General features: G+C 32.7%; 1 protein-coding gene across 3 annotated transcripts in view; it reads left to right on the top strand.

Moving 5' to 3' along the window:
* Positions 1 to 22,749, top strand: part of MEMO1 (mediator of cell motility 1) — a 153,386-nt gene extending 130,637 nt beyond the window's left edge. For all 3 annotated transcript variants that reach the window (XM_074209667.1, XM_074209668.1, XM_074209669.1), the window contains 2 exons: positions 2,248 to 2,352; positions 4,378 to 22,749. In XM_074209667.1, coding sequence (XP_074065768.1) covers positions 2,248 to 2,352; positions 4,378 to 4,509 — 237 coding nt within the window. In that variant the 3' untranslated portion in view covers positions 4,510 to 22,749. The remainder of the gene's footprint in view (positions 1 to 2,247; positions 2,353 to 4,377) is intronic.
* The last annotated feature ends 295 nt before the right edge of the window (positions 22,750 to 23,044 follow it).

Here is a 23,044-nt window from a genome sequence, read left to right as displayed (position 1 = left end):
TGCGTACATATTTGCCAAAGAATAGATGAATATATTTGAAATGACTAAAGTATTAACAGGTAAATGGCATATCCTGTACATTACAATTTTGTCTCAGATTAAATTTGTCTTATTTCAGATATTTTTTTCTCAGTACTATGGTTTAACCATTATATAGCCTTCTCTTTAATCATTTTTTTCTATAACTTAACATTTTTCTGTCAGAAAGTTTGATTGGATTGTTCTATTCCTTAGAAAAATTTTGCTTTACTTTTGTAAAATGAAGAAACAATACAATATTGATTTAAATGCTTTGAACTATTAAGCTTGAAAATTGTACTAACCTTATTTTAACCCTATGTTACAGAATATAATTCAGTTTAAGGCAGAGACACACAGCTATATCCAAAGGGGATTAGTTAGTGAAATGCAAAAATTTCTATAAAATGTTCCTCATAGCGTAGACTTATCAAGGCCTAACATTATAGTAAAAGATTCCAATGTACAAAGAATTTTTAGTATGATTATGAGGTTAGAATGATCATTTAGAAGATTCAAAACATGTCATTTAGATCTGAGACTAAGGTATTTTTGTACCTTTTTGTCTTAGTTTATCTTTTAAGTAAAATTTTTGTTTATATGAAGTCATTGCTAGATCACTTACTTCTCTTAGGTCTTAGAATGCATTATGTAATTTTTTTGTATTGTAATTTTATAAGTTGTGGTTTGTTTATAGTTGACTTTAAAATTAGTTGGCATTCTCTGTACTCAACCCAAAGTCTCTAGAGAAATGATAACTGAGAAGCATGCATGGGGGGAAACCAGGTTGGACTGAAAAATCTTCAGTAGGTAAACCACAAAGTAGTAAATCAACAAACTGAAAGTTGAGAGTTATTTATATATATATATATATATACATATATATATATATTCCTATTTATTTTCAAGTAGTAATATAAGGAAAAAATGTATTAGAAATACTTTAAGGAAAACAAATGCACAATTTGCATACCATAGCTAATACTTTACTGATTTTCCCTCCCTTATTTATATTACTATTATTTTTATTTTTGCTGATCAATAAACTATACAGTTCATTTAGTTGAATTATTCTATGAAATGAAAGTAAACAAAGTATATTCCAGGGAACATTTAACTTGTTCTTGGCATAAATTTTAAGCTACCTTTTAAATTTCTCCTAACATGTGCTAATCTAGTTTACCAAACATCTGATGTGAATTTCATATCAAAAATAAAACTGGATGAGGAAGCTTCCTATGGATTAGTTTGGATTGCATTTTAATTACCTTATTTAGATCAATAACAACAAAAGATGTTAGTATCTATATATAAACAGGTGATTTGATGAAATCACATATTATAGTAGAAATAGCAATACACTTGAAGTCAAAAATTCTATGATTGTCTATATTTTTTATTCTTATTGTCTATAATTTATATTGAAGTTTAATGTGAACAAGTACCTAGGTTTTCCTTCTTAGTGGTCAACCTGGTTTGGATCAGTGATTCAAGAAATATTTGTGCAAAAATCATGTGCAAAATGTTGCTATCTTAGAAAGATAGTACTGAATTAAATAAACAGTTACTCTTCCAAAGAGAAGTGGAAATGTTTAAAACCTCTTTCTATCTTTTGTTTATGAAAGAGCTATGTTTTTTTTTTTGCTACATTCTATGATTTTTATTTTCATTAAAAATAACTGACCTACTATTTTAATTTGTAATTACTCAGTTTTCCAGCTCCCCCTCATTTTGAAGCAAATAGTCTAGTCTGTTAATTCCTTAGGGATTTTTGTTGTTGTGTTTATAGTGCCTTGCTTTCTTTGGGTATTCAGGAGACTGTTATGTAAATAATAAAAGTTAATAATTAAATATAGTCAGTTCTCAATTATTCCTGTAAAAGGGGAATGGTGACATAGATATTGAAAAATACCAGATAATTTAAAAATTTATATTTCACTTTAGAATGCATTGTAGCTTTTGCCTAATAAGCAAAGTAGAAAACTGATATGTGCTCAGAGAATGTGAGCATCCCAGTGTCAGAAACATGTCATTGACCAGAATGCAGGATTAAAGTGTTCCCATAGATTATTGCATAGGTAATTGATAGTTGACTATAAGAGATATTACTGTAAATTGATATTTCACTAAATATATTCAGCATATTTTCTTTACCCTAATTATGATACTTAACTATTTAAAGAAACATTTCCCATATCTAATTAAAAGTAATGTTTTCTTTTTTTTCAGGGCATGAGTATTATAGAACAACTAGACCCTGTATCTTTTAGCAATTACTTGAAGAAATATCATAACACAATATGTGGAAGACATCCCATTGGGGTGTTACTAAATGTGAGTACTCCTGTAAAACTTGACTTTAGAATTTGCTTAGAATTTAGAATTTGTTTTCATCCAGAATGAAATGATTGGCATTAACTGATTATCACTGTTTGGACTTACTCATAGTGCTTTTTTCCTAATTTGCCTTTTAAATGATAGTGCTGTACATATTCTTAAATATATATTTTTTAAACTTTCAGAATGGAGAACAATGCTATCTTACACTTATCGATCATCTCATTGAGAGAATGTAAGCAGTATTGTGGAAGGAATACTCACTGCATTATTCCTGGCTGTGCCACATAATAATTATGTGATTTTTAGCTTAGCAAGTCAGTCATACTCTTTAGGCTGGTTCTGAATTCCTGCCTTTATAAAATGAAATCATAGTTAACTATGGGTCTTTCTAGCTCTAACATTCTATCAAATCTCATTTTCTTTTGCAAACTCTTACCAAAATGTTCTATGAAAGATTTCTTTTGATTAGAAGCTACATTTTTATAGATTACATATAGAGTAAACAAAAGATTAGTTCCTGTTTTTTAGGAACTGTCTTAAACAAGGTATATAACATTGAATCTTTCTATATTGTAGTTTTATCTGAAGACGGAAAAAGAACCAAAATTTTAGTGAGCCAGATTTTAGGGAGGTAGTATAACAGTAAGAGAGTTGGCAGATATCCTGCAGAATGGGAAACTAATTTAGGAAGACAGAAATGATGTAGAACAAATAATGGGATTATGTATGTAACTAATAGGGATAAGAGAAGGGACACAGAATCAGATTAGGTGGCAGGAGATGTGGGGTTTTCATCCTAGTTTCACTAGCTTTTTAGTACTTTAACTAATATTTTTCCTTCCAAAAATGAGGGACTTAAACTAGATGATTATAAACATTTTTTTTCCAACTCTGCTCTGTTTTTAGAGTTGGAAAATTTAACATAAAAGAGAGAATATAGATGGGGAGAAGAGTTTGACATTAGAACCTGGATATCCAATGTGATTTGAAGGGCAGTAAGAAATCAGTTGAAGATTTTTAAGGAGATGATTGCAAATAAAATGGTCACATTGGTTGGTACCAATGTTTTAATTATTTTGCATTGCCTACAGGGATGTATATTGGCAGTTTATAAGAATCCAAACTCACTTGGACTCCAATTTTTTTCCTAGCTTAACTGTCACCTCATCTATAAGTCCTTTCTTGCTCCTTTTGCTCCTGTTTCCCTTAGAATTGTTTTGTATTTAATATATTTTTATTATTTAATTTTTTAAATTAAAATTATTTGATTTAATTTTAATATTTTAAAAATTTTAATATATTTTATATATTTCCATATATAATTTCTCTTAGTAGAATGTTAGTCCTTGGAGAATTGGTTTCCTTATTGGTTTTAGTTTTTCCCTGTATCCTCAGCACCTACCAAAGTACCTGACATCCTACAGGCATTTATTAGTTTTTTAATGAATTACATTTTGTGTGAAGCCAGTTAGTACTAAAATTTTACTTATGTATTTTAAAAATTAACAACAGAGCTTTATGAATTTTTAAGGTTTACAGAGTACTTCACTTAATAGTCTTTCGTTTGAATTTTGGAAATGAGGGCATCAGAACATTATAGATGAACCTGAACTAAGCCAGTATTTCATTGGGTTCAACTCTTAAAGAAAATTCTTCCCAATCTAGGGCTAAAATTAATGAGAGTCTATAGTAAATAGGTATAATAGGAGTAGTCTTACTAAATGTAGGGAGAAAGAGGAGCTAAAATTTTTGGAGATTGAGATTTACCGTTTAGAAAGAGGACAAAGTAATAGTGTTTTCTACAGTAATAATAGTTGCTAACTTAGGGGAAGACCTTTGAAGGAAAAAAACCTAATTATTGTGAAAATAGCCCCAGATCTTTTAATAAAAAAAAAAGTTGAGTGGTAAAGAAGTTTAGAAATTATCATTGAAGTTGAAGAGATTAAATTACTAATTACTTATTTAACAATTGTATAATTTGAGTCCTAACTGTGTTTTTCCTCCCCCTCTTTTCCTTAGGCTATCACAGAGCTCCAGAAGAATGGAATGAATATGAGCTTTTCATTTTTGAATTATGCCCAGTCGAGCCAGTGTAGAAACTGGCAAGACAGTTCAGTGAGTTATGCAGCTGGAGCACTTACAGTCCACTGAAGCTCTGAATACTCAGGGATACCACCTGCACATACTCATTCTCTAAATGGGGTCCCAGCCTAGCCCTTACAAAGATACAGTTCCTGGTCTTTGGGGATACTGAAACCTCAAATTAATAGAACTTTCTTCTCTTCTTTTCTAGTAGGTGTAGTCCTTCCTTAATTTCAACTCATTATAAAATGCTTTCTTGTTTAGGACAATGGAGGGAAGGAAGACTGGCATCAAAATATTTTATGATCTTAAAAAAGTGATGATGGATATATAAAGTTATGGTGGCAAATGGTCCTTCAAATACAACATGTAAAGCATTTACCATATTCTAAATTTGCACTCTTTGCAGACCTGTGCACATGTATTCAGCTTTCAGAATAGTTTTGCAAATTGTAAACAAACAAAAAAAGGGTGGAAGCTTTTTAATAATGAAAATTGCATTTATACATGATCTGTATTAGAACATAATAAATCTCCAGTATAGTCAACTACTACCCATGTTGTACAACAGATACCTTCTATTTTAGTTGCTAATAAAGGGCTACACAACTCAAATTAGTCTGATTTAAACTTATTGCTCTATGGTATATGTGTAGATTGCTTCTCAGTAACTTCATCTTAGAATTTTTATGTTCAGTTTGGAAAACAGCTCCTTTGTAAGATAGTTTAGGATGTGTTTTATATTTATATGAAGACTATTTCAGTTACAGAAATTACTATAATGTTATAATTTACAAGTTGGCTTTTCAAGCTACATTCAATATGCCAAAATTGCTTACAGATATATGAAATTAATTTTTTTGTTACTAAATACCATGTTATAGTAGACTTTACATTTAAATTTGTCAAAATAGGGTTGATTTAGCCCTTCTACTGCAAAGATTGTTTGTAGGATGCTAGTTTGCAAAGATTGTGGAACATATCTTTTTTGGTTATTTCCAAATAGTTGTCCCATGTTCCATAGTGCTTTAAAAAGAATTTAAGATTGTTTTGTATTCATCTTTCTCAGTAAGAACTCATTTTTAAAAAATCCCTTCCTGTTCCTACAATTCCACCATTTAAATGGTAATTTTATTTTTTTCATTTTGCTTAACCTAGACTACATTAGACTTAATTTGACTGAAAAATGTCATGATAGTGATTGTTATTTTTTTGTCCATCATGTGTGTGCTAGAATGCCTTAGTGTAGGTCTAGTATTTGGTTTCCCAGCTATTGGATTAAATTTTAAAATCTTCAATGTCTGAAAAGCACAATACTTAGGTGCCTTGCACCAAATGTATTCAAATATCTGATTTTTGTTATTTATTAAATTATTTATGAAACATTAATTTTTTCTACCCAAGAAGTGATTTAAATGGTAATACCTTTCAAAATGGAGTAAAGTGTCCTATACATCTCTGTGGGAAATTATGCCATTAGATTAAATATTGACAATTTAAATCCTGGCATGTTCACAGGGAATATTTTGGGGGGTGGGAGTAGCAGGATATTACATTATTTTCTGCTTTTTGGGTTTAAATGATTAACGTCAAAATTGATTGTGATATATGAATTTTTTTTAATCATTGTCCCTCTCAAATAATGTTATTATAAAATTTACAATATATTTTTTTGGAAAAGTTTTCTAATTTGATAAGTTATAATTTCCTTTTTTAAAGAAAGAGGATAAGATTGTGACCAGGCCTATTAAATGCTGGCATTGTAGAACAGGGACTGCTTTTATAGTATTTTTTGAAATATAGGATCCTCTCTAATCACCTCTATCCTTTTCGAAGAACACAGGAACATCTGCCATGCCTGGGAATCCCCTGGCTCCACACTTATACCTCCTAGACTTTAGCGCAATTTTTTTTTGTGGGTGGGGTGGGGTATATATTTACAGTGTCTCAGAGAGTTGGGCTACTGTAGCACTCTTCAGTAGTGAGTGCCACTATAACCCAGCCTGAAATTTCTTAGTGCCCTACTTTGTCAATTCTGGAAATTTGGTATTCTGGTAAAAATAAATTTGCTTTAAATGGAGAATATCTGTATTGATAACTTGATCAGCATTAATTTACCCTCTATAAACATCATGTAATTGAGAAAGAGCACTGGGTGAGATAGAAGGCCTTATTTCTAGTCTTGGCTTTCCACCTTCTTTCCTCCTTCAGCAAGTTAATCACTGAGCCTCAATTCTTTATAAGAAATGAAGTAGATAATATGGACTAGATAATATCTGAGGTTCCTTCTAGCTCTAAACTTTTATGGTTCTATGAACTTAATCCATGGCAGTTCTGGTGTCACTTGTATAAAACAAGTTAAAACTGCTAAGTGATTGAAGTATAAGGTGCTATCTTTTTTCTTCAATTCATAGTATAAAGATTTTTTTGTTATAATAATATAAAGAGAGCAGTTAATTTGTATTAGCTAAATGGAGTTAGTTCTGAAATGTTGGATCTAGGCTAATAGAGTTTATGTGCCTTTAAAAAGTCTATAGCTTTTGGACAGATTTAAGCATTTTTAAACTGTATATAACATGGTTAAATCGACCTTTTATTATCTGCTTTTTACTTCATTTGTGGTGCATCACATAATGATTTCTTTACGTTATCCAGTTTACCAAGTGTTTCTTTCTCTCTCCCATCTGTGTTGTGATGTATTACGTAGAGAATACAATTTGATTTTCTTATCAACTTAAGTAAAAATGTCATCAGGAAGGCCTGTCAGGGTTAAACAAGAAAGCCTTGTTGCAGGAACAGAACATAAAATCCATCTCAGTCATCATAATGAGGCATGTGTGAGACACAAGATTTGTCAAGATTGCTAGGGTTGGTGTGGAATTGGGTAGATGTGATCTAGTTGCTTTATCTAGACTATCCAGGAAAAGATCTGAATTTAAAGTGTTAAGATATATCAGTTTTCCAGATACCTGGGAAAATCTTTATTAGGGCTGTCTGTGTAAGGAACACTTTAGAAAATAATAAGAGAAACTTGACCAACTGAAGCAATTTCATAAAGCCACTCTTCTTTGTGGAACTTTCTTGATCTTAAAAGAGCCATAGTTAGCCATAGTAGGTCACCAATAGCAGATTGAGCCTCTTTAGTCAGCCCAAGAGTATCCATTATCTCTATTAAAGAGAAAAGCTTTGTAAATATTAAAGTGAAATATATGTATGTGAATTAATGTTGTTTTTAAAAGGAGACTTCTGTTTCAATTAATATACTCCCAATTTAGGCCTCTACTTTGTTCTTTAGGGGACATGATTAAGTCAACCCTAGAGCAGGGCCTACATAGAAATCCCCATAAGATACCTCTTTCCATGAGGCTGCTGTAGTTAGGTTGAATTACTGGTTCAGCTGGTAGTGATAGAATCTAGAGACTTCCATATTAAAAATGTCTCTAATGCAATGCTCCTGGCACCTTTGTTGACCCTCTGCTATTTAATCTTTTTTTGAATTTGAGTGAAGGCATAGAAGACATTCTTAACAATTTTTCAGTTGGCACAAATATAGGGACTTACGCAAAATCAGAATCCAGAAAGATTTCAATTGGTGAGGTGGGACTAGTTTTAAATAGATGAATGTGATAGGGATAAATGACCTATAAGTTATTTCTGAAAGTCAACTTTACAAGTAGAAGGTGGAGTAAGTATGGCTAGATAATTAATTTTAAGAGGATGGAGGTAGGGCTAGTTAACTACAATTTCAAAAGGAGTCAAAGGTGTGAAATAGCTGGCCATAAAAATCCTTTTGATCTTAGGTTAAATTAAGAGAGGAATAACATTCAGGAATGAGGTGACAGTCCTGCATTCTACCCTTTCCAGACCATTCCCCAAGTTTTGTGTTCCGTTTTAGATGCCACATTTTAGGCAAGAGATTTATAGGTTAGAGAGAAACTGCAGGAGGGTAATTAGGTTGATGAGGAGCCTTGATGCCATGTCATTTGAGGATTAGTTGAAATAACTTGGGGATGCTTGCTCTGAAGAAAATACTCCATCCCAAATTGAACTTTCATTTATAACAAAGAATTTCAGTTAAGCAACATTGACCAACAAAGAGACCTCATCCAAAAGCAGCTACAATATTCTCCTCCTAGTTCTGCTCTTTCTTACCAAGAGGAAGGAAGTTTGTTATATCATGTTCTTTGGGACTGGTTTAGATTATATCTCAGTCTTTGGTATGGAGATTGTTATTGCAGTTAACCTGAGTTAAACTCCCTTGTCTCAAGTGAGGGCTGTATGATGATTTGTTGGGGTTATGATAGAAGAGATTCTTAATTCATTTATTCCTTGGACTTGATAGGCTCCGAGATATTTTCCTACCCATAAGACATGTAATGAAACTTTGGACAGTATAGAAAAATTCAGGAGACAGCCAGATTCTGGGCTTTCTAGACTTCTTTTTGATGTAGGCCTTCTACTGAGCCTTAGCTTTTTGCAAGAGTGTTTAGAGTTCACCTTGTAGATTGGCCAAGTTATCATAGAGCAATGGAGTGTAAAAGTAGCATAGCTAGATTGGAAACTAGCAAAAGTGAAGTGTGACTTTTTTGAAAGCCACAATGGAAAAAAGGCATTATTTTAAATGGGGGGTGGGGGTGGGAAAGGAACTTATTTGTAAGGGAAATTAATCAGAATGAGCCAATTATTTTAGTAGAAGGTGGGTACTAGTACACATATAGGTTACTTAATTTGGTTGGCCTCTTCATCTTTGGATGATAAGCAAACATGAAGTGAAATTTCTTTTTAATTTTTTTTGAACTTACTATTTCTTTATATGACTAGAACAGAATAAAAGGATTATATGTGAAACCCTGAATCTATTATGTTCTGCTTGCTTTAAAAAAATTATAATAAATTCAACTTGTTACTTTCAAAGCTGGCCTGCTTGTCTCTGTTTCCTTTAGAACTAATATTCATTTAAAAAAAATGTTTTGGTGCCCTCCTTCTCCTTTTTAGCAGTACTATTTAGCACCCTTCTTTCTTTTCCAATAATTTCCTTCCCCAGTGGGAAAAAGAACAACACAATGCCTATAAGAAAAAAATCACAATCAATCAAAATAAATTCATTAAATTGCTCATGTTCACAAATGTATATATCTTATTCTACAACTTGAACTCTCCGGGGAGATGGGTAATATGCTTTATTATTGGTTTCCTGGAGATGAGGTTTCTTATTGTATTAAATTAGAATTCTTAAATCTTTCTATTTTATTTTATTTTATTTTTTTAGGTTTTTGCAAGGCAAATGAGTTTAAGTGATTTGCCCAAGGCCACACAGCTAGGTCATTATTAAGTGTCTGAGGCCAGATTTGAATTCAGCTACTCCTGACTCCAGGGCCAGTGCTCTATCCACTGTGCCACCTAGCTGCCCCTTAAATCTTTCAAAGTTGTTTTTCCTTACAGTGTTACTATTCCATTGACCTGAAGAATGAAAAGAGGATATGACTGAAACTGAATTGATGCTACCTATCAAATGTGAACTTGTCCAGGATCTTTTAGAGATTGCAAACCTTTTGTAAGATCAAATGAGTAGTTAAAGGCAGGAGTGATGACTTCCATCTTTTTTGTAGGAGCAGTTGCCGTCAGACTTTACGGTTGATAAGGTGGAAGCTTTTGCAAATGTGGAGTAATCTGTTCTTATTTCACTTGTAGATTATTAGCCTTATAAAATTCATCTGGGATTGGATTTAGAATTGTTTCCTTTTTCCAAGGATAATGTATCACAGATTCCTTAAAAGTATTAACTTATTTCTCCTGAAACAATCTATAGCCTGGAAAGTTAAGGTAGAAAATGGGCCAACGTAGACTCTCAGTTATCTGCAAGTTGTGATTGTCAATACAGATATATAATTTGGTTGTTTAAAATCCTTCATAGAGTTGCTAGAATTTAAATATTTTGATAGCTCATAGTTCTTTTACTTAAGTTCTGTAGAAGATGAAGTACACAAAAGTACATAATGTTATCTTTTTGAGCCCTTTCCATTGATCTAACAAGACATTGTTATTTCAAATTTTGACCAAAAGATGTGACTGGTTCTTACTACTACAAAATTTGCAATATTTTACAGATCTATTTTTTAATTCCTTTTGGTAAGGAAAAGGAAGTAAGATAATATCCCCAAAGCTTGCCAATTTGATTAACTTCTTAGGGTCAGGATGAACCAATAGGCTAATGAAGCTGATAAAAGGTAAAATATGTCCTAGTTAAAGGAAGTAATCACTCCATTATACTCTGCACGACTTGGCCCACATATTTTAATATATTCAAAACTATGTGTCATATTTTAAGAGAGTCCTATTAACTAGAGTATATTCAGAGAAGGATGATCAGGTTGGTTAAGAGTTTAGAAGTCGTGAAACAAACAGTTGAAACTTTTGGAGATACTTTGCTTTAGTATGGTGAAAAATAAAATGATGGGAGTGGGGAAAGGAGAAATGATAACCTCCAGTAGATGAAAGGACTTTTATGTAGGAAGAAGTACTTTGTGTTATTTCAGTCACTAGGAGCAATGGATGAAATGACCATTAGAACCCTTAGGACGCTGTTTTTTTTTTTCTTAAGGTTTTTGCAAGGCAATGGGGTTAAGTGGTTTGCCCAAGGCCACAGAGCTAGGTAATTAATGAGTGTCTGAGGCCGGATTTGAACTCAGGTACTCCTGACTCCAGGGCTAGTGCTCTATTCACTGTGCTACCTAGCTGCCCCACCCTTAGGATACTCTTAATAAATAAATGAACTGCTATAAGGACATAATTAAGCAAAGAATATTTTATCATTGGAAGTATTTAAGCAAAGACTATATGACTATCAGGAATGTTACAGAAAGGATATCTTTGTTGAGTGGTAGGTTTTTTTTCCCAGTCTATAAAGAAATTATGGAACTCTTCATATTATAGGTAGTTCTTTGAACCTGATGTACTGGTTATGTTCCTGGAGGTGGGTCAGTGTTAACAGCCCAAATATAATCTTCCATTCATCTTTCTTAATTTGAAACAGATTTTAAACCCTATAGAGATTAGGAATACATCCTAAACTCCTTGCCTAGTAGGTGGAGCGAGTTTTTGTTACAAATGGTGGTGCTGAAAGTGTAGTGTTGTGGAGGGGAGAGGAGAGGAGAGCAGAGCATGAGAATGTAGGCATGGTTTAGATCTTTATTTTTATTTATTGAGGAGGGGAGAACTCTTATGTAGAAACTCCATTCCCTGATAATTTACTTAGATTTGCACTGCACTAGTGTATACCAAGAGTTAGAACTTGAATCCAAGTTAGTCCATTGCTAGTCCCCTTTCCAGTACCATGCTATCTGAACGTGTTGGTAATCATTTCTACTTCTTCCCCACTGTCATTCCCTCTTCACAAATAAAATGACTTCAGAGCTAGCTGGGAAGATGCATTTATTTACATCCCGATTCTAAGAAGGTCCATCTCACTAGATTGTGCTCTTTAGACAAGACATAACAGCCATTTCACTAATTGAAAAGGCTCAGAACATCTCAGAACTTGCAATAACTTTTAGTCATTGTCAATATGACTTTTCCTCCTTAGTAACCTAATTCTACCTTTTGAGAGTCCCTTGAAAATTCTTCTTACAAAATCAGAAGTCAGAACTTAAGACCTGAGTGTTCAAGTGACAGATCATATTGACCATTGTCAGTTAATGAGACTATATTGAAGGGAAGTAGTTGGGGTGTCATGACCAAAAAGAAGTTGTCATCTGGCTAGTCTAGTGATGAACTTCTTTATTCTTAGCCTTGTCCTTAGGTTGCAGGCACAGTTTGTTATTATGATTATACTTGAAAATCTTTCCAGCCTTGTAGAACCTGCTAGAATTGTACACCTTTGATATAACCTTTATGAATCAAGGATCATTTTATGACATATGACTTTATTAACAAGGCCAGACACTGCTACCACATCTTTAATAGCCTCCATTCACATTGCTCTTGTCTTTGTTCTTTGTGGGATTTTCATTCGTATTATATTTGTTCAAAAAAGTTACTACATGTGACACTCCACTATGACCTGGAGAGGGAGAAATTGCCTAACTCATAGTTAGAGCAGTAGTGAGTTCTTTACCCAACCTTCTATTTTTTATTCTACCACTGAAGTTTCTTGGATAATAGAGATGTGACAAATTCCATTACCTTTGGAGTGTTTTGACCAGGAAGGCTTTAATTCTTAGGAAAACTTACCATTGTAGAGGCAAAGTGCAGTCAAGTCACAGATGTTCCTTCTTCTCTTGGGTTGGACTGATCTAGCTTTATTAATTCTAATGGGGCAAAAGGAAACTAAATTGCCTAACTTTGACTCAGTGTGAAAATGAAGGGATTAAAAATTTATTTGGGGGAAATTCCTTCTGAAATTAAATACTGTCCTTAATAAATAATAGTCCTGGAAGATTTCTGCTCACATTATGTTTGCTGAGACTCCTTGAGTTGGTCACATCATTGTAGTGTGTAGGTCCTCCACACATAACAAGAATCCACTAGTATACTCAACTTACAATTAGATCTTTGCCACAATCACAAGATCATGTGTGATCTTTGCAGGACTCTAGAATCTGGCTAGATTTCATTCTGTAAACATTTATTAAGCACTGACTATTCTCACTCATTCTAAAAGACAAAATTGAAAAGTTCCTGCCTTCAGAGAGGGTGGGAAATTACTAACATAGGAAAGTATATATTCAAAAGTAGATACAAAGTAATTTATGGGGGGGATTTTTAGTGAGATGAGGGTTTAGAACAGATTTCCTAGGTCTTGGTGTTTCAGCTGAGTTTTGAAGAAAATTAGAAATTTAAAGATAAGAGATAGAAAGTGCAGGGAAACAGTGAATTGGCTAGTTTGGAATTTATAGTGTGAAGGGAATAATGCACATCAATCCTAGATTAGAACCTTATTACTTGAGGGTTTAAAACCTAACAAGAATTTTAATTTTTAGCCCAGAGGCAATGGGGAAACTGGAGGAGGAGTTAATGATTAGATCTATACTTTATCAACTATGTGGGTAATATATTGGAGAAGGGAGAAATGAGGCAAAGAAACTAAAGCCAAAGTCCAGGGGTGTGATAATAAGGGACCTGATCTAGGATGGTATATTTGTTAGTGGAGAAAAGGGGTCAAATGTAATTATGTATTGTAGATGTAGAATTTGTTAAGACTTGGTAACTGATTAGATGTAAGTGGGAGGACAGAAAGGGAATATAGAATTTGATCTTTAAGATTGTATTCTGGAATGATCAGAAGGAAAATGGTGTCTTCACCAAAAAAAGAACAACAAAAGTAGGAAGAGGGGAGCATCAATGAATTCTTTTTATTGGGTCTCTGAAGTCTGTGGAACATAGACTTGTAGTCTTCAAGGAAAACCATATTATTGAAGTAGGATATGTGACTCATTGACTGGTAAATTTTTTTTTAACTTGTCCCCAGAAGGCAAAATTAGGAGAGGTATATGGAGTTCTCAGGCAGATTTGGAACTCCTTAAACTTCCCAACAATTAGAACTGTCCCAAAATGAACTGATCTATTCCATAAGAAGTCTTCATATGGAAGCTAGATGGTTAATTTTTCTTGGATATTGTACAGGGAATTTCTGCTCAGATATGAGTTGGATTCTGAATTCTCTTTTATTGATTTGTAAAAATTATTAATTCTGAGTATGATTGATTATATAATACTACTTAGTTGTCATTCGTGGGACACTTAGACCTAGAATAATTATTCTTTTTACTTTAAAACAAATTAGTTAAAACATTTAAATATAATTCTAAATTTTAAACATCCAGATAAAATGCTATTCTTTTAAAAATATTTTCCCAGTTACATGTACAGACAATTTTTTAACATTTATTTTTTTAAAAAAAAATTTTGTTTCAAATTTTTTCCCTTCCTGTCTCTCTCACTTCTCCCTGAAACAGTAAGCAATTTGATATAGGTTATATATGGGCAATCATGCAAAACATATTTTCATATATAAAATACTGTTTCATAAGAATCAAATACTTTGACCATTGGAAATATAAGGGATTAGGGTGGAGTTGGTGATGAATTGGTTAACTTGTTTTTGATCTGTAATGCCTCCTGAACTTAAAATGAACCAGAACAGTGGTGGGAAAGAGAGAGGCAAATACCAAAAGACCAGTGAGTGATTCAGGTACAACTATAAATCACTTGCCTTTTTTGACCTGGGGTACCATGTTATATTCTGTACATTTGAGTTGAACACTACTGGAGTGAAAAGGAGCACACTAGCACCTAGCTGATAGTTGCTAATAGGTTCTTTAGTGGCCCAAAGTGCCTTAGAGTATTCAGGTTGTACTAAAACTGTTGAAGACTGAATTTTGCATGTGAGTGGTGGTCATTTCAAAGAAAATGTAGTTGTTCTTAATGGATCCTGAGCAAATCTCTTAACTTCTCTGTGCCTCAGGTTCATCACCTGTAAAATGAGGTTAGACCAAATGATTCAAATCTTTTGATTCTGTGATGATCTTTTCCCTTTCCTTTCTGTCTTCTTTTCTTTTCAGTCTTTGTTTTCTCCTATTTACCCTCTATCCTTGCTAAAAATAGCAAATAATTCCTCTATGCACAACCAAGTTCTTTTAATGTATGCATTGTATATTGTCCATTGTGCACAAAGATTGTCTTCATTTCTTTCAGTTGTCTTAAAGGTGTATGAGACCATGGACATGGAGAATTTATGCTGCCTCATTCTGAATCACTTGGTGTTCAGATTGAACTGATAGGTGAGATAACTCAAGATATTTGCCCTTATCACTAATTTAGGAAGAGAGTTAGAGTTAGAATTCCTAGACCAGTGTACAGAATCAAAGTAAATGGACATTCTTATAAAGTAATGTGATGAATTCAGAATGATTAATTTAACCTTATAGGCTTTACACTTTTTTTTTACTGGATTACAGTTCTTCTCTATCTCTGATTATTTCAAAGGAATATAATTCTAAAAATGAAGAGAGTTCTAATTTAAAATGGCATCTTGCAGTTGCATTGTATGTTTAACTTATTAACTCCTTTGCATATTTTTGCCCTAATTGGTCCTTATCACATCAATCTTAAGTAGTTTGAATCTCTTTTAACACATGTAGAAATTGAGAATTAATTTAAAGAGAATTGTTTAAATTTGTATGTCCAGTCTATACCAAGTCTAGAGGTAGAAATTAAATCTTTCCTGGCTTTCCATTCCAATTTCTTTCTGGTACAATATTGACCAGTTTTTTGGTGATATTCACTTCTGAGAACTGAATTTGGGGGAGAGAGTTGAATTGTCACTGCTTCCTGAGTCGGGAAGCTTGCCTACACAGGGCTGCCATGAAGAAGTAAAGAATGATTGAACATCACAACTTCAAGTATGTTGGTATTCATTCTAAGTTGTTTGGTAATAAAAATGTACAATTATAGAATAGAATATAGAATAGGTAATAGAAATGTATAATTATAGAAATGTACAATACATTCTTTACATTATCTAAAATTCTCCCATTCAGAAAGTCTCCATTTTATTTTGACCATGAGGTCTAACATTAAAGTTTTAACATTATATGGACAATCCTGTCTTCCACTGTAACAAAAATGATAATGAACAGATTAGAAGTTTATAGTACAAGCAAGGAGCTGCATTTGAATCCAGACTTTGCTACTTATAAGTTGTATAACTTTGTGCAAGCTACTTCACCTCTGCAAGCCTCAATTTCCTTATCTTAAAGTTATGGAGTTGAGTTAGATTAGCTTGTAAGAGGGCCTTTTCAGCTCTTCTGGAGCTGGAATTTCTAGAGAACTTGGTTTTTTTCTGATATTTTTTCAAAATTGATGACCTGTTTTTATGTCATATTCATTTCTGAATATATATCCCTCCCTTCCAATTCTCCGTTTTAACTTTATAATGACATTTTTTTAAAAAGAGAAAAATAGTTTATCAAATTGACACCTTCCAATATCAAGCCCATCGGACAATATAATCAGTATTCTCACAGCTCCCACCTTTGCAATGAAAGGAAGGAGAAGCAGTTTTTCACTTCTCAGAGATGAAGTTCAGTCATAATTAAGAAGTATTCAGTTTTATTTTTTTCAGTTTGGATTATTGTGGACATTAAAATAGTTCAATTTAAATAGCCACATTTCACTATATGCAAAATCAGAACCAAGATCCTAAGTGACAATTCATCATCTTTTCTTAAAATCTCACCCTTTGATCATTATACTTATATCTTTTGAAAATTCAATTTATAGAATTTGGATCTTTGGGTTGGTTATATAGATGACTAATGTAAAATATGAGTGAGTGAAAGACTTTGTAGAGAAAATTATTCAGCTAAGACTTTAGATGTTTTTCTGTCTGGATCCTGTTACTGGTGGTTCTTTATTACATATTAGATCATTTGGTTATAAGTAGAGTTCAGGAAAGATCTGATCTGGTGGGGTCATTCGTTATAAGAGAAACATATTCTTGAGATCATTCCTATACCCAGAAGTTTATTTTCTGATCCTTACTTAGACTCAAAACTTTTTAGTTACTAAATGGAGAAGAAGTAAATAATAATGGAATTGAATGAAATATGATAATAAAAATTTAGGGCTCTTAGAATTTTTTTTTTTAGTTTTTTGCAAGGCAAATGGTTTTAAGTGGCTTACCCAAGGCCACACAGCTAGGTAACTATTAAATGTCTTAGACCGCATTTGAACCCAGGTACTCCTGACTCCAAGGCTGTGCTTTACCCACTGTGCCACCTAGCTGCCCCTAGCCTGCATTTTTTGCAATATTTTTGTGACTCTTCTAGTTAGAGATTGTTTTTATTATCATTTATATCAAAATGAGCTTTGAAAGATTTGGTTTACATTCATTTTAGACAATGTTAGATCAGTCTTCCATACTCCCTTCTTTTACAATATGGTGTTTTAAAGACCATTGTATTTAAATTTATACTCTATAAATGTGACTTAGAGGACTTTTAAAATGGATTTAAAAAATGGAGAATTTACTCTTCCATGCATAATTATCTTCATGGAGCTACATTGAAATTGGTATGCTCCCAAGATCTCCTATATACATGATAATGCTTATTTAGGAATATATATTGAATTTGCATAACATGAGGTGGGATTATAGGACAATGTGACTAAGTTTTAAAATAATTATTCCAAAATTTTACACTGAAAAAAGTATTCTTTTTATGGTATTAACCTTTGCAATGCCTTCAGAGAAAGCAGTTTTTCCAAATACCCACTGATAGCAAATTCAGTTTTAAATATACTTTGAATGAATGAATGAATGTTAAAGCACTTCTAAATCTAAAACACTGCTAAGATTCTAGTACTGTGGGAAGTAAGGGGGATATAAAGGAAGGAAGGAAGGAAGGAAGGAAGGAAGGAAGGAAGGAAGGAAGGAAAAGAAAGAAAAAGAAAGAAAGAAAGAAAGAAAGAAAGAAAGAAAGAAAGAAAGAAAGACAGTCCCTGCCCTTAAGAAGTTTATATTCTTATGGTTAGAATTCATTATGAGCTAAATCTTGTTATTGAGGTAGAAGGACCCAAAATGAGCAGTGTCAAGTGACAAAACTGATTTTTTTATTGTTGGTGATTGAACTGTTTGAAGGACAGTTTTGAAAGAAAAGTTTCAGAAAACTTTTAATAGCACTGTTTAAATACATATGTATTATCATCCCAAGCTAGCAACTTTGAAAGGCTCATTTTAGATAGATCACATGTCATATAGAAAGGCAAGTAGAAACCTGTTGGACTCATTTTATGCTTAAGCCCTTTTAAAAGACTGTCTATTTTCTTGTCTATGACCATAGTTGAACTCCAACTCTGGAACAAAAAAATCAAAGAGATGGAATAAACAGTTAAGTCTTGGCTTTTGGAGACGTCTGAACATAATTTCTTCTAAGTATTTAAAAATCAAGTGGTGTTTTGAGAACATTGGATTAAAAGATAAACTACTCAGGGCAATTGAGTATTAAGATTTTGTCCTGAATTCTATAGACAATCTCAGTATTAAAGAGTGAAATATAATTTGGCCTTTACTAGGTCTCAGAAAGCTCTCTAAAAAGAACTTTTTTCCTTTTTTAATAAAAACTTTGATATTAATAACTTGTGTTATCCTATGATTAGCAAAGGTAGTTTTCAGAGTTGTGAATTTATAATTGTGGTATTTTTGTATCATTTTATAGTTTGGTGTGTACATTAGAATTTCTGAGTCTCCATGAAGATCACAGTGCAATTGAAAAAAAACTGTCTTGGGAGAAAGAATGGTACTCTTTTAAAATCTAGTTAAACCATTGTTTTCATTTTGTCTATAAGCAAGTATTAGTAATAATGTTAGATGTTTAATAATTTGTAGTTCTCAAAGTAGCCTTTATATTAGGAAAATCATGTGCCTTGACACAGTAGTCTCTGAGTGGTATTGTATATAATTTTCAGCAACTCTTTAAGAACTTGTTGAATAAAAATAACTGTTCTTTAAGATGTTAAGTGTTAACGTTATTGCATGGCAAATGTGTTACTGAAACTGTTACTGCAAAAGTGGAGTAAGGCTTAGATCGGCTCTCTTATAATGAGTTAGTTTATAGACTGTTTTTGTTTAAGGGATATTTCTTTTTGCCTTGATGTAAGCTGGTGTCATAGTTAAGTTCTTATCTATAATTTTATTAGATAATCCAATTTTGAATTTGTGTTTTAACAAGTGCTTTATTTTTACTTCACATAAGAAGGAATATTTCTTTTGAAAAGTTTATCAATCAGGTGACTAATTTAGATAAAACAGAAACTTAGGTCAATGTATGATCTTTTTTTGAAGTCACCCCTAGTTCACTACTGGGAGTGCACTATTGCTCTCAGCTTAAATATAATACAGGTAAGAGCTTCTATATATTTTGAAAATTGACCTCTTTACTGGAAAAACAGCAGCCATTCAGGCTCTTGTGCCCTGCTATTTTCATAAATGTGAAGGGCTAAGGTCTCAGAGTAACAAACTTTGCTTTCTATTTTTCACCAACCATTTTTCTCACCTGGAGATGAAATTTTTCATATAGATTTTGGTCTTGTCAAAGTAAGAATGACTTCCAAAGGCATGGGGCAACAAAAAATTTATTGTTTCTCAAGGATTTTTGATAATAGGATGCTCTAGCTCATTTTCATATATATATATATATATATGTACATATATATATATGAAGACTTCAATAGAGTATAAAAGCAATGCTCTTTTAATGTGAAAAAATAAAATAGAAAAAGTTTTAACACATGTGACATTTTAAAAATTATTAAAATTGTGTTGAGTATTAATTGCCAGAGAAATTTGTTAGATCTATAAAATTCTGTTTTTTAATTTCTTGTGCTTATTCTTGGAAATGTGGAACTGAATCTGTCAATGCCAAATTGGATTCTTCCCCTCTCCCTTTAATTAAGGGAGTTTTTGTTATTGTATGACTTACAAAAGAGGATATGATAGCCCTAAGTTTCTATGGTTTTTTCAAAGTGTTTTCTTAGAGGTAGTAGACATGGTCTAGCACTTCTTTTTCTCTTTCCTCCTGATATTTACATCTCTACCAAGACTTCTAAAGTCTGCTGTGGTTGGGAAAGTTCTCAGGCCACCTTAAAGTGAGCTTATGGGTCACTTTAATCAAATTAGATAGTTTGTGGTCAACAGAATTATTCCAAATTCTACTATTACAGCTTCAGAGCTCCCCTGCCTCCTTTTCCCAGACTCTGGGACTCAGTATGTAAAGGATGCTTTCTCAGAGCAGTACTTTGTAGAGTGATATTAAGGTCTTCTCTACATTGAGAGTGGTGATATAAGAATGCCTCATGTCCCTTTATAGTTGCAGGTTCTCCTGTAGTAATATATGGTGTCAATTCTTAGTACACACTTAAATACCAGCTTTTTCTATATTCTGAAATAACAGTTCAGTAACTAGTTTAATCTCATAAGACCACTTCTGACATCAGGTTAAATGTTAACAGGTTTCTTTTTCTTTTTTAACAGGTTTCTTTATGATAAACTTCATTGTTAAAGGTCATAGTATATTATATCCAAGGATAAGGGCGAAGGAAAGTATTGGTACCAGTTTTCATATGCTTATAATAAATCATGTTTAATTTTTTTGCTAAATGGGAATACACTTTTTAAAAGGAAAGAAAATCATTTTATGAAAATGTTTGTAAACATCAACTTAAATGTAAAATATTGTTTTACCTCCCAAAAATATCAATAAAAATGAATGATTTCTTAGTGTATCCTTGAATGGGATTCCTTTGTACAGAAGAACAAATTCAGAAGACCCAAAACCATCTTTTTTTATGACACTTGACTTTAATGAATTTACCTTTTCCTATTCTTTGGATAACAGGATATCACTTGTCATTTTACAGTAAGTTTACTTTTTGTTTTTTTTTCCTTTTCTTATTTAGACTAGATCTATGATATCTTTGGTATAGGCCATTTGAGACTGGAAAAGCTCTCAACTACTATAGCTTAGCACTTGTAATGCAAGTAATAATCTTGCAGAATTTCCTTGGACCCTAAGAGGTTAAATTATTTCCAAGAGTCTAACAACTAGAATGGTGATGATGATGATGATGATGATGATGATGATGATGATGATGATGATGATGATGATGATAGTCATAGCATTTATATAGCACTTTTAAGATTTTCAAAGTGCTTTACAAATATCTCATTTTTATCTTCAATACAATCCTGGGAGGTGGGTATGAACATTATCCCTATTTTGTAGTAGAAGAAATTGAGACTGATAGTCTAAGTGAACTGCATGCCCAGCTTATTTGAGTGTGAATTTAAATATCTGAAGCTAAATTTAAACTTAGGGTTCCTGACTCCAGATCTAGTTTTCTATTCACTATACCACATAATGACCTCTAATAGTTTGTGTAAAAGGCAGAACTTCAGCACTGGCTTTTCTTACTTGGGTCCAGCTCTTTATCTACTATGTCACAACTACCTCTCATTAACCCTGAAATAATGAGTCTTTGGATTTTGAATATTGCATTATTTTTTAGGTTTTTTGTATGACAGTGGGGTTAAGTGGCTTGCCCAAGGCCCCACAGCTAGGTAATTATTAAGTATCTGAGGCCTCATTTGAACTCGAGTACTCCTGACTCCAGGGCCGGTGCTCTATCCATTGTGCCACCTAGCTGCCCTGAATATTGCATTTTGCTGATAATATTTTACTCTAGACTGATTTCTTCAAATAGTAAATGTAAACATGTATATAATGTTACAAGCATTTTTCCTTTCCAAAATACACAGAAAAAATAGTAAAATGATTACTTTGTGCATCTGTATTCATGCCATCTTATCATTACATAAAGAGAGAAATATATTCTCAAAGTGAAATTAAGAATAAAAAGAAAGTATTTGAGGTACTAAATTTATTCTCCTTAACCCAGGGAGATTAAGGACCAAGAGATGAAAGTAATAATTTTTGGTCCTTACACAATTAGAACTTTCTCAACCTATAATGAGTTTTATCTGAGAATTTAACATAGTTAGCACTATCTGGTCCATATTCAAGTAATAAGTTTCTTCCTGTTTAAGGGATGTAAGAAGAGGTTAGATTATTACTTTATTGGAGATCAAGTACATTCTTTCAGATCAGGGAAGGGTTGAATTGAGGAATTACAGAATTTCAAAGAAAGGAGGGAACTTGATAGCTATCCAGACCAACTCATATCTAATTAGATGGGGTCTTAGGTCTTTTCAACACTCTACTGATAGAAAATTCCTCCTTCTTTTTCTTTTGGAACCTAAATGTAACCCTACTTTAAGGCTGATTTTTTTTTATAGAAAGACTTAATAGTAACATTGGTAGAATAGGATTTCTATTCTTGGGTTCATTACAAGTCTTTTTCTCCTCAGCCCCCAATTTATATGGTAGAAGACCTTATCTAGATCCTGCCCATAGGAAGAGCAATAAACTACACAACTTCTAAAGATTTCTTAACTTAAGGATATTTGGATTCTAGGATTGATGGTTTGCAGAGCAATTACTGCTTTTGATACTTGGTTTTTAAAGTTAAAGAGAACTTTTATTTTGTGGGGAAAACTTAGAAACTCCTGAAAGGATATCCATAAATTCTCTGAAGTGCCATAGAAAGAAACCTGGAAGTTCCTTTTTTTTTTGACATATCTCTATTGAAGGTATTAAAATTGTGATTCCAAATCAATTTTTTCCCATCAGAGCATAATAGTGCTAAAAAACTACAAATGGCAGTTCTATTTTATGTTAAAGTTTCAAAATTTCAGCAAGCTTTTTTGTGGGGGTGGGAGGGTAGGGGAAAAGGAAGAGGGGAATGCAGTCTGAAAATGAAATGTTCAGGTGACATAACTTACCTATGATCCTGATTTGTGGTTGGTCACAGTTGGATCTGGGGAAACCTTAATTAGCTATTTTGATATGGGATTGGGAGAAGGGAGCAAAATTGACTTCCTTTATAACCTCAAAGAGCTGTTTCTATCCAGATTCTTTTGTAGTGGTAGCTGTGATCCTTATTCTGGCAGAGAGAAAAGAAGACATCTGTGGCTCTGATTTTTATTGGT

Source organism: Macrotis lagotis, chromosome 1 (genome assembly GCF_037893015.1).
Source record: "Macrotis lagotis isolate mMagLag1 chromosome 1, bilby.v1.9.chrom.fasta, whole genome shotgun sequence".
NCBI classification, from domain to species: Eukaryota; Metazoa; Chordata; class Mammalia; order Peramelemorphia; family Peramelidae; genus Macrotis; species Macrotis lagotis.
Note: the sequence above shows the minus strand (reverse complement) of the source record. Positions and strands in the feature narration are given on the sequence as shown.